We start from the raw sequence: 13,091 nt of genomic DNA, 5'->3' as shown, positions 1-13,091 counted from the left end.
GAAAACCACCAGCATGGACAGGCCTCACAGGGAGGCTCCCAGGCAGAAATGTCCCTTGTCTTTGTAGCAAATGTTCCCCCACGTGGCCGTGGCCTTCTCCCCAGACAGCACTAACTACATCACAAAAAGCACGTGGGCTGAATGAGCTGTCATTTTTTTTTAAAGAATAACAAAATATGTGCCCAGCAATTGGAGAGTGGCTGAACAAATTATGGATATAATGGGATCTTATTGTTCCACAAGTCATGATGGATGTGAACAATTCAAAGAAGCATTTGTATGAAGCTTTGAGGAACAAAGGAAAAAGAATGGACGTGTTAGGGATTGGTGATGTCTTTGTTACAGGGAACTCCCAGATGAGAAAAGTCCCCCTATGAATGCAGGTTGGTACCTCTCTGTAACTTAGAGTCTGAGAGAGTTGCCTAAAGTCCTAAGAAGTTAAGTGACTTGCCCAAGATCACACAGAAGGATACAGACTATGATTTTTTTTTTAAATCAAACCTAATATTTCATCAGTGTATGGAGAATCCAATGAGTAAAGTCTCTCTTCCAATGCACAATAATTACAAGAACGTCAATTAAGTCAGCATGGGGAAGCAACACAATTCTGGTCAAATGCCAGATTTTCAGAGTTAATGTACACAGAGATGATTCATCTTTTCTTTTTATATCCCCATTCCCCTATATACTGTTGTTGTTCAGTCATATCTGATTGAGTGACTCCTTGGACTATGTCCATTGACCAAAATGACTCTGTCCATGGGATTTTCTTGGCAAAGATACTAGAGTGGTTTGCCATTTCCTTCTCCAGGGTATCCCCATTTTACAGATGAGGAACCAAGGCAAATTGGGTTTAAGTGATTTGCCTGGGGTCACAATAAATGTCTGAGTTAGATTTGAACTCAGATCTTCCAGTGCTCTATCCACTATACCACCTAGCTACCCTGCCTTGCACATAGTAAATAATTAATAAATGCTTATGAATGGACTGAACTTTCCTTTCTATCGCCAATCAATTAACTTTTTTCAGGGAAAGTATTTTCAAACAGGGCTCTTTATATTTGAGAGAAGGGGAAAATAGGAGTTAAGAAGAGGGGAAATTGGTTGCAACTAGGTAGCTCTGTGGACAGAGTGCCGGGCCTGAAGATGGGAGGTCCTGGGTTGAAATCTGGCTTCAGACACTTATTTCCTAGAGCTGTGACCTTGGGCGAGTCACCTAACCCCCATTGCCTACTCCTTACCACTCTTCTGCCTTGGAACCGATATTTAGTGTCCATTCTAAGACAGATGGTAAGGGGTTTTTTGAAAAAAGAAGAGGGGGAGTTTGGGAATTAGAAGAGGTAGGGTGGGAGATAGGAGGAGGAGAGGAGAAGCAAATGAGAAGAAAGGAGGATAGAGGAATGAATGGAAGGAAGAATGGAATAAGAGAAGAAGGGAGAATTGGAGATAAGAAAAGAGGGTGGGAGCTAAAAGGGGTAGGATAGAGAATAGGAAGAAGGGAAGATGGAAGATAATAAAAGGGAATGACAAAAAGGGAATCAATTGTGGGGAGAAAGAGGTGTTTGTTGTGTCAAAACGAAATATATCAATGCCATTTGGAAAAAAATTATCTGAGCCAGGACTGAAAAATGCCAGGGATCAGTACCCTGAGATGGGGAGTAGACAGCAGCTGGAGCAGTTCCCTCTCATCACCATGGACTGATGCAGCTTGAAGCTCTTCTATAACCTAAATAAAGACAAAACACCAGAAGCAAAGGGGAATTAGCTGAATGTCAACCAGTTGTTTTTCCAACTGTTTTTTTAAACCCTTATTTTCTGTCTTAGTAACAACTCTAAGACAGAAGAGTAAGGACTAGGTAAATGGAGTTAAGTAACTTGCCCAGGATACATAGCCAGGAACTGTCTGAGGTCAGAACTGAACCCAGGTCCTCCTGACTCCAGATCTAGTGCTCTATCTCCTGTGCCACCTAGATGTCCCTTTCTAACCATTTCTAAGTGATTTCTTGGTCAAAATAGCAGCTCCTAAAACTTTGGACCCATAATCCAGTTCCAAACCTGCTGCATTTTTGTTTGTTCAAGAACTGAGGGAAGTACTGTAACTCTCCCAGGCTCTGGGGAGTGGACATGGGAAAGCGACCTTCTAGGCTTTCTCATGAGGAATTTACTCAACAGTAAAAGTTAGAGGATCAAGACCTAGAGCTGAAAAAGACCTAACATCATCTAATTCAAGCCTCCCACTTTACAGAGAAAAAAATGGAGAGGGGGGAGTGATGTATCCATCATCACTCAGTAAGATGGTAGAAGAAATAGGACCTGGAACCCTGCTCTCATCAACTCTCCAACTGTTAGGATTAGATAAGATCTCAGGAACCATCTAGTGAACTCCTTTCATTTTAAGAGATGAGGAAACAGACTCAGGGAGGTTGAGCATTTTGTTTAAGGTCAAACAGAAAGGCAAAGGCAAAATAGGGGGCTTTACGGCTCAAGGGCAGGACTCTCTGTCTCTCTGTCTCTCTGTGTGTGTCTCTCTCTATCTGTCTCTGTCTGTCTTTCTCTCTCTCTCTATTTCTGTCTATCTCTGTCTCTGTCTCCATCTCTTTCCCCCTCCACTAGACTTTGAGAAACTCAATAAAGAAACAAAAGGGAGCAAGGCATTTAGGACTTTTTAGTTTCCAGTGTGAAAAAGCCTCTAGGTGTTGAGAATGGAAATCTGCCAGAAGGGGGAAACTTACGTCCTCTGCCAGGGCAGTGGCACTGTGCAGAACTGGAGTTGGGCTCTGCCTCTCATAATAGCGCAGTTTCTCATGAATCTGAAATGACAAGTGAGGTTTCTGGCAAGTAAATACAAACCCATCTAGCTCCCTAAGCCCTCCTCACTCCCCAAACCAGGAAGATTTGGGGGGGAAATGGGCTGGAATCTGGACTCCAAAGCACATTATTAGCCATCAGGTCAAGTAACTGTAACATGACAGACTGAACTCTTTGTCTGACCCAGGGGAAAAACAGAGCTTCCTGGAGACAGAGGAATGGAAGGAATGACCTCCAGGGATGCTCAGGGGGCCAACGACATCTGGAAATTCTAACTGGACCACATAGAATTGAATTGAACAAGCATTTATCAAATACCTCCTTTGTTTCATGCACTGGGGATACAGAAATGAAATAGCTACATATCTGTAACGGGTTTTCTTTGTTCTTATTTCTCCAAGGAGAGAAAGAGAATGAAGGAAAGAAGGTGGTTTTTCATTGATTGAAAAAACTTTAAGTAAAAAATAATTAAAATTTATTTAAAGAAATAAAAAAATTAAATAGTGCCTGTCTTCATGATACTTATATTGTGTATGAAAGAAAATGAGGAGTTGATAAAATTAAAGTTTACCTTCATTAAGTAACTAAGGCTTTTCTCACTGAAGACATCTCTCAAGAATCCCATCTCTTCTTTATGGTTGGAGTCTGGTCTAAGTTGAGAGGTCAATAGGGCCAGGGTTTCATGCAACCCTGAGGAAAAAGGAAGAGAAAACAAAGAGGTAACAGATAGAGGATGAAAGCTGAAATGGGGGCATAGAGGTGGCACAGTGGATAGAGTGCCAAGTCTGGAGTCTGAGTTAAAATCTGGCCACAGATACTGCCTAGTTGTGTGACCCTAGGCAAGTCATTTAACCCCAATCATCTAACCCTTGCCCTTCTGTCTTAAAGTTGTTAATAAGATAGAAAATAAGGGCTTAAAAAAACTGAAATGGGAACTTCCTGTCCTAGGAAGATCAGAATCATAGGATCATAGATTTAAAGCTAGATGAGACTTTTGAGGTCATCTAGTCCAATCCCTTAATTTTATAGATAAGGAAACTGGGGTATAGAGAGTACCTTGGGTAATAATTGGCAGAGATAAAATATGAAGTCAGCTCCTCTGACTCTAATCTCTTTAGTTCATTTTTCATGGTAACCTGAAGTTTTCTTTTTATTAAGAAAGAAAATTTAAAATGCAACATGTAAGACTTCAGACTGGAAAAAGACTGGATAATCATACACTAATTATGTTATATTAAAAATTGGTTCTATTATTTTTGTGACAAACCTTATTTAACTGGGCTGAGACATCTACTTAGAAAGATGAATGCACATCCAATTAGTAAGAATAGGGAGATTTTCAGTGAAGCAGGGAGGGAACAAGCCCCAAATTGATCTATAGCAACTCAGTATAGAGAAGCTAAGTAGGGCAATGGTAGAGTGCTAGACCTGGAGTCAGAAAGATTCATCTTCCTGAGTCCAGATCCAGGCTCAGATACTTATTAGTTGTGCAAACCTTGGTAAGTCACTTAACCCCATTTACCTCAGTTTCCTCATCTGTCAAATGAGCTGGAAAAGGAATAGCAAACCACTCCAGTGGAGAAAGTTCCAAGTGGGGTGACAAAGAATTGGACATGACTAAACAACAATTCAATATAAAATAGCCAAATTAAGTCTGGAAAATATTTTCTAGCTTATAACTCCTCTCTAGTATTCTTGTTTAAAACTAAATCTTTAAATTTAAGTTTAAATCATAAACAATCATAAATTTAGAGCTGGAAGGGGTTCTAGAGATCATTTAGTCCAACCCCAACATTTTACAGAAGCCCAGACTCAGCTAGTCAATAGCAGTGATCAGGACAGACATGGGGCAATTGGAGTAGGGGAGAGAGAAGTGGTTTCCTCTATTATTCCAGTTTCTCAGTGCCTGATTTCTTTCCCACCTTAATCCCATGGGCACTAAGAGAGAGACTCACCTGAATCTTCAGAGAGCACTGGCATGCTTGTCCTCCCAAAGGAAACTTCCTGGATGAGGCAAGGCTCCTTCCACTGCCCAATCTGGGGGAGAGGAGGAGAAAAGTAGATGAAATAGTGATAATATCCCCCCTCTGGCTCTGCTCCAGTATTCATTCAGAAAATAACTAGGAATTGCCTGCCTATGTTCAAGTTCGGTTCTGGATGAGCTGTAGGACATGGATCAATGAGGTAGCCAAGGCTGGAGGAAATCACTGGTGATCTCATGCTCTGTGGTGACCTTGGGCAAATAATTTCCTCTCTAGGGCCTTCAGTTTTCTCCTCTTTAAAATGAAGGGACTGTATCTGATACCCTCTAAGGCCCATTCTAACAGTGACTCTCTGATATTTTCTTCTGACAGTGAAAATTTATTGTGTTTCCTTATGATGGGCTTGAACTCAAACACGTTAATCATTTTCTTGGCTGACCATTCAGTGGTCTCCTCTCTGGAGATACTGTCCCTCCCTCTGCTGTGTCCCCTAAGATACCCTTGAATGTACCTTCCTGCCGTCAGTCAACCAGCCACAAATCAACAAGTATTTGCTGAATATTTGTTCACCATGACTTTCCTTCCATTCTCTCCCTTCCCTTTTCCTCTCTTCCTCCTCTCATTTTACCAATCCCCCAGGCATCAGGACGAAGGGAGAATACAAAACATGAGAACTGCTAGGCTAAAACAAACCAATGATCCAACCAACGCAGGATTCTACCACTTATATATCCCCCAGGAACAGAGTGGCAGTAATATTCCTTCTAAGGGAGGCTGGAAAGAGGAGGGAAATGGTACCTTCTGACCGTCTCTCACCTAACACGTCCCCATAACAGAGAGAGCTGGACCTCAGTGATGTATGTACCTCTCCCTCAGTCTTCCTCTACACCCCTTTTCCCAAAGTTCCCGTCTTGGCCAACTCCCCACCTAGGTGATATTGGAAAGTCCAGATCTCTTGGGTTTGGAGGACGGAAAAGAGAACCTGTAACCAGGAAGAGGTTCTAGTAGAAAGGAGGAGAAAGAGGGTCCTGGAGGTTGCCAAGAAGGAGGGCCTGGGAAAGGATGGATGCCAGGGCAGAGGAGAAAAAAAGATTGAGTGAAAGGAGTATGCTTTAGAGGGAAGGGAGACGGTCCCTGGAGGTTCGGAGGCGAAAGGGTCAGAGCGCCCCGCCTGCCCTCTCTCCAAGCAAAGGGTCCTTTGAGCAGCAAGCTTTCAATGAAGCTGGGGATGAGGATAGAGTGAGGATGGAGAGCCGCCGGCCCATCCAACCCACTCTCCTCAGACCCTCTCTTCTTCTTCTGTGCCCCTGGACGACTCCCCCCTTTCTCCGTTCCCCCTCTGGGGTCTCTACCTACCCCCAGTTTCGAGCTCTGCACAGCAGGGTCCGGGGTCCAGGCGCTTGGGGTTGCTGTCCAGAAGCTGGGGCCGCTCTCTTGCCCAGGCCGTTCCAGCCTCTCGCTCCGCCTTTCCTGGCTCCTCCCTGCGCTGCCGCCGTCGTGTAGCGTGTGGGTGGAGGAGGAGAAAGAGATGCACTGAGGACTAGGATATAGATGTGATTCCCTCAGACTAAGGCGCCGCCCCTATAACTCGCCCCATCTTTCCTCCCTCGCCATCTCCGAAGGAGCCTTTCGCCCGTATCCTCTGCCCTCCGTCCCTCAATACGCTCATCATCTCGTTCCCAACCCCCCTCTACCCACTCCTGGCTTAGCTTAAGCCAGGGGCGCTCCTTCTGACAACACTCTCCCCCACCTCCCCGCACATCTGGCCCTAGAAAGCCCGATTTCTTTAACCTTTTCCTCAGCCCACTTGGGTCAGCCTGACCCAAGAATAGAATCTAATCTTATCCAGGCCGCCTCTAGCTATGTATGTGTGGGAGAGAAATACGTGTAATTCTTAGTGAAAAGATGGAAGAGAGAACGTGGAGGAGAGCTCGAGAAGAGAGCCCCTGGGGGCTGGAGGATGTGTGCATTGAGGTGTGAGAGCGGAGTGAATGTTAGGAAGGGTCTTACAAGGCACACATGAGGTGAGAGGCTGGAGGCAGAGAAGCATCCTCAGAGCAGGTGGATGTGTGGATAGGAGGTCGCAGTGGGGGTGGGCTAGAATAATGTTCTAGGGTGGGGGTGGATCAGGGAGGATCAGAGACAGAGACAGAGACAGAGAGTTTGAGGAAGAAGGGAATGCAGGGTTTGGGAAGATGTCCAGAATATGTGGCAGGGAAGTTGAGGAGGGTCCCTCCTATCAATGATGATCCGGTAAAGTGGGGTAGTGTCAGAGGGAAAGGAAAGGAGAATTTGGATGGTAGACATCGTGGAGGTAAGTAAAACCAGCACAATTGGAGCCCTTCAAAAGCACATGGGCAAGTGTGGTCCGTTTGGGTAGGGGTCCTGGAGGCAGAAAGAAAGATGACTCCAAGACTTTAGTATTCATGGGAAAGAGGCAAACCAGCAGGAGCCTAAATTTTCAGTGTGAACATTTCTATCTGGAAACCAGCAAATACCACTACAAATCAAGGCTCTATGTTTTATTAGTTGTTTAGACTTCAGAAAGTGATGGCAAAATATTGATAATGTAGATTCAACCTAAAGTATGTCCTGTGTCCTTTTTTCCCTCCTGAAAGTTGTAAAACATTCAGCAACACACCTCTGTATTAGTATTCCTAATCTGATATGGGTCAGGTATCAAAAAATCTGAGAAACTGATTAGGAATTAGTGAACAGTAACTTGGGGAGATAAAGATAAATCCTCCAAAATATGGTTACTGTAACATAAAATCCCTGAGGTTAAAGAGATCTCAGACATGATTTAGTTCAAAACCCAACTGAGTAGGGAACTTCTCCACGACCATAAGTAACTGATGGTCGTTCCACCGGAACTTGGATATTTTCATTATCATGGAATTTTCTCTCATTCTACCTTTGGATGACTCTCATTATAAAAAAATTAATTTCATCCATTTCTTTGACATTTCTACCAACTGCTCCTAGTTCTGTCCCTTGGGAATGACCAAAACAAGTCTAATCCCTCTCCTCTATGAGAGCTCTTCAAATACACAGGTGCCACCACCTCCCAGTCTTCGCTTTTCTAAGTTTACTTTTTTGAAAACTAAGTTTTAAATGTTTTTTAAAAAGAACTTTCCCTGCCTCCCCTTTGATCCAGCCATACCATTGTTGGGTTTGTACCCCAAAGAGATCATAGATAAACAGACTTGTCTGAAAATATTTATAGCTGCGCTTTTTGTGGTGGCAAAAAACTGGAAAAGGAGGGTATGCCCTTCAATTGGGGAATGGCTGAAAAAATTGTGGTATATGCTGGTGATGGAATACTATTGTGCTCAGAGGAATAATAAACTGGAGGAATTCCATGTGAACTGGAAAGGCTCCAGGAATTGATGCAGAGTGAAAGGAGCAGAACCAGGAGAAACTAATACACAGAGACCAATACACTGTGGTAAAATAGAATGTAATGGACTTCTGTACTAGCAGCAATGCAATGACCCAGGACAATTCTGAGGGACTTATGGAAAAGAACGCTATCTACATTCAAAGGAAGAACTATAGGAGTGGAAACACAGAAGAAAAGCAACTGCTTGTACACATGGGTTGAGGCAGACATGATTGGGGATGTAGACTCAAAATGACCACACCAATGCAACTACCAACAATTTGGAAATAGGTCTTGATCAATGACACATGTTAAAACCAGTGGAAATGTGCATCAGCCATGGGAGGGGAGGGGAGGGGGGGGAGGGGAAGTGGGAGCATGAATCTTGTAACCACATTAACTTTTCTAAAAAATGAATATTAATAAATGTTAAAATACATATATATTAAGAAAAAAGAACTTTCCCAAAGTATTTAAAGCCAACAGCAATATTAATGATTGCTGTTCAATTATGTCTGACCCTTTGTAGCCCCATCTGGGGTTCTCTTGACAAAGATACTGCAGTGGTTTGCCATTTCCCTTTTAGCTCATTTTACAGATGAGGAAACAGTCAAACAGGATTAAGTGACTTGCCCAAGACACACAGCTGGTGTTTGAGACTGGATTTGAACTCATGTCTTCCTGACTCAATGACTGGTGCTTTATCCATTACACCACTTAGCTGCCCCAATCAATATTAATAATAGATGGGAACAAAAAGACTTTGCACAAAAATTAGCTGTCTTTTAATCCTAGAACAGAGAGAGAGGGAGAAGATTACAAGGTATATAGATGGACCAAAGCAAAATACAGCAGAATCATCATATCCTGAATCTAGATAATATATTTCCATCAATGTAGTACAGCTGATGCTCTGGGGCTACTCTCCCAACTTCCACTAGCACTAGTGGGTCAAGTCCCCAGAGTTCCTTGTCCCTTCTGGACTCTAGGGGCTCCTGAATAGCTGAAGAGAGTCTTCCTAATGCTATAACTTACAAGTCCCACTGGTGTACTACCTCCATTGATTATTGGTTGTTATCAGTTAGACATTCAGAATTAATTAGCTTTTAGAAGAGGTATTTTACTAAGATAGTATAGGAGGCACAGTTGGTATAAAACATTCCCCCTAAAAGTCTGTGACATACTCTTCCACTATTACATACAAAGTACAGGAGAAAGTGGGCTCAGACTAAGAGAACAAATGTACAAAGGGTACATCCTGCAGCTCCTGGGAGTCCTTTTGCTAGGTTTCTCAAGATGCTCGTCTTAAAAGTAGTGTTTCCTTTTTTTAATTAATGAATTGCTTGCTCGTTAATTTTTTGTTACATTTTGATTTCTGAGTTGTCTTCCTCCTTCCCTCCATCCCTTCCTACCAATCTAGTATTAAAGGTCAACATTTGATTTAGATAGATAGGTATATAATATATAATACAATACAAAATTCCATATATTAGTTCTTTCTCTGGAGGTAGATAGCATTTTCCTTCATAAGTCCTTCATAGTTTATTTGAATAGCCATATTATTCAGACTAGCTTAGTCATTTAGTTACTCTTCAAATAATATTGCTGTTGCTGTATACAATGTTCTCTTGGGTCTGCCTCTTTAACTCTGCATTATTTCATGCAAGTCTTTCCATGTTTTTCTTTTTTCCTTTTCATATCTTATTTTTTCAAAGACATGTAAAAACAATTTTTAATATTCATTTTCTAAAAATTTGAATTCCATATTCTCTCCCTCCTTGAGAAGGCAAGCAATTTGATATAGATTGTACATATGCAGTCATGCAAAACATATTTCCACATTAGACATACTGTGAAAGAAAATACAGACCAAAAAAATCGAGAAAAATAAAAAAAGTTTTTTGGAAGTTTGCTTCCATCTGCATTTGGACTCCAAGCAGTTCTAAAGGTGGGCAGCATTTTTCATCATAAATCCTTTGAAATTGCTTCGGATCATTGTATTGCTGAGAATACCTAAGCTATTCACAGCTGATCATTGTACAATATTGCTGTTGTTATATACAACATCCTCTTAGTTCACTCTGCATTTTTTCCACACAAGTCTTTCCATTTTTCTGAAACTAATCTATACATCATTAATTGCAGCATAATAGTATTCCATCACAGTCATATGTCACAATTTATTCAGCCAGTCCCCAAAATGATGGGCTTTCCCTCAATTTCCAATTCTTTGTCACCACAAAGAGAGCTGCTATAAATAGTTTAGAACACATAGGTGCTTTTCCTTTTTCCCTGATCACCTTGGGAAGCAAACCTAATAGTGGTATCAATGGGTCAAAGGGTATATTTTGAGTTTTATAACTCTTTGGTATAATCCAAAATGCTCTCCAAAATGGAGAGCCTTCCTTCCACTCAGTTTAAGGTATAAATAGTTTAATGCCTTAAGTGAGCCAGGATGAGTCAGATTATGAAATTACAGGTTTGTTTGCACAAATTCTCTGGAATTTGGGTTTATGTTGAATATATAACTTTGGGCAGCATCTCTGGCTAATATCTAACATTAGCCAATCCTCCATTAGCTTTAATGTACAGCTCTGCACTCTAGCATGGCATACTTATATATTACTCAGAATATATTTACTGAGCAATATCAACCCATATTTTTATTTGATCCTGTTCTAACTTTAGCCATAAAATGTTAGCGCTAAAGGGACCTTGGAAATCATGTAGTCCAAACCTTTTTTTTCACAGATAAAGAAACTGAGGTTTAGAGAGGTACCCTAGCTTACCTCAGCTAGCTAAATCTCAGAGGGAAGAATAGCATATTAGTGTCCCAATTTTTTCACATCCTGGACAGCATTTGTCATTTTCCTTTTCTGTTGTTTTAGCCAGTCTAATAGGTGTGAGATGGTAACTCAGAGTTGTTTTAATTTGTGTTTCTCCAATCGATAATGATTTAGAAAGGGCAACTAGGTGGCTGAGCGGATTAACAGCCAAACTTGGAGTCAGGAGGACCTTGATTCAAATTTGACCTGATACCACATCCTAGCAGTATGACCCTGGGCAAGTCATTTAACCCTCATTATCTAAGCCTTGTTACTCTTCTGCCTTGAAATGATTACATAGTATTTATTCTAAGACAGAAGGTAAGGGTTGGGTTTCCTTTAAATAATGATTTAGAGCATTTGTTTTTCATATAATTACATAGAGCTTTGATGTTTTTCTTCCAAAAAACTGCTTATTCTTCTCCTTTGACTATGTATCAATTGGAGAATGACTCATATGTCTATAAGTTTGACTCAGTTCTCTATATATTTGAGACATGAGTCCTTTAACTGAGAAACTGGCTATAAAAAATGTCTCCCAGGCTTCCGGGTTAAGATGGCGGCAGAGTAAAAAGCAGTGCTTAACCTCTCCTAACCGAAATATACAGGACTCCTCAAGGGGACATAAAAATAAATCCAGACAAATGGAGGGACCCCACAACAGGGCGCAGTGTGGAAGGTATGTGGAATCAGGGCATTTCCATGCTATAAAGGGGTGAAACAGCTCTCACTAAATCACAGGCTGAGCAACCCCCCCCACACACACATACCACCTACAATGCCAAAGCCAGCACAAAAGTAGTAGAGCAAGTTTGGGGCACCCATTGAGTCATTGGCAGCTCCAGGGCCTGCTCCTGAGAGCAGCAAGACTTAAGACCTCAAAAGGCTAAAGAACACGAGCAGACTTTGAGCGCTGACACTGAGCACAGGCGCGGGTGGAGAAAGACACAGGCACGAGCAAAGGCTCTGAAACCTTGAGTGGGGAACCAGTGCAGAAGGGTATACAACTGTGGAAGCAGCGCCCTGAGACTTGTAAAGGAGCCTCCAGCAGAGGATCAATCAAGGAGGACCACCAGGAGGCTTGACCTTGAGAATAACCAGACCTGAGACCTCAGGAGCCTAAAAAGCACAGACAGACCCTGAGCGTCTGTCTTTATCCCTCAGGATAAAGCTGAGAAGGTGCTGGGCTAACAATGGCAACCCAGAATCAGGAAGCCCAGAAGAGAAAGATTAACAACAAGAAGAAGAAATCTTTAACACTCGACAACTTTTACACAGAGAAAATCCAGACAAGAGAGCAAACAGAAGAAGAGAACAAACAAGCAATCACATCAGAACCCTCCCAAAATAATGAAAACTGGTCACAAGCTCTTGAAGAGTTCAAATCTGAGATGATGAGAAAGTTGGAAAAGATTTGGCTAGAGAAATGGGAAATAGCTCAAAAGGAAATCAGGCAAGAAAAAAACAGTTTAAAAGGCAGAATTTTGCAATTGCAAAGTGAGGCTCAGAAATCAAATGAACTGATAAGCAAATTGAACACCAGAAATGACCAGATTGAAAAGTGAAAACCAAAAGATTATAGCCAAAAACCAGTCCCTAAGGGCTAGAATTGAGCAATTAGAAGCCAATGATCTCTCAAGACAGCAAGAACAAATAAAACAAAGTCAAAAGACTGATAAAATAGAAGGAAACATGAAATATCTCAATGAGAAAGTGACAGACCAAGAAAACCGGTCTAGAAGAGACAATTTGAGAATCATTGGTCTTCCTGAAAAAGCAGAAATTAATAGAAATTTGGACTCCATACTAAAAGAAATTATTCAGCAAAATTGCCCTGAAGTTCTACAACAAGAGGGCAATATAGACATTGAAAGGATCCATAGATCACCCTCTGCACTAGACCCAGAAAAGACAACCCCCAGGAATATAATAGCCAAATTCAAGAGCTTCCAAGTAAAAGAAAAAATTTTACAAGAAGCCAGAAAGAGACAATTCAGATATCAAGGAGCACCAATCAGGATCACACAGGATCTGGCAGCCTCCATGCTAAAAGATCACAAGGCTTGGAATATGATATTCAGAAAGGCAAGAGAA

The 13,091-nt window shown here is 41.7% G+C and overlaps 1 protein-coding gene across 1 annotated transcript in view; it reads right to left on the bottom strand.

Annotated features, from left to right (window-relative positions):
- Nucleotides 1-4,788, bottom strand: part of MPP3 (MAGUK p55 scaffold protein 3) — a 44,210-nt gene extending 39,422 nt beyond the window's left edge. The window contains 4 exon segments of the mRNA XM_044675085.1: nucleotides 1,646-1,726; nucleotides 2,733-2,810; nucleotides 3,380-3,498; nucleotides 4,764-4,788. Coding sequence (XP_044531020.1) covers nucleotides 1,646-1,726; nucleotides 2,733-2,810; nucleotides 3,380-3,498; nucleotides 4,764-4,788 — 303 coding nt within the window.
- Between the last annotated feature and the right edge of the window lie 8,303 nt (nucleotides 4,789-13,091).

Source organism: Gracilinanus agilis, chromosome 4 (genome assembly GCF_016433145.1).
Source record: "Gracilinanus agilis isolate LMUSP501 chromosome 4, AgileGrace, whole genome shotgun sequence".
NCBI lineage: Eukaryota > Metazoa > Chordata > Mammalia > Didelphimorphia > Didelphidae > Gracilinanus > Gracilinanus agilis.
This window is presented reverse-complemented; position numbering and strand designations above follow the sequence as displayed.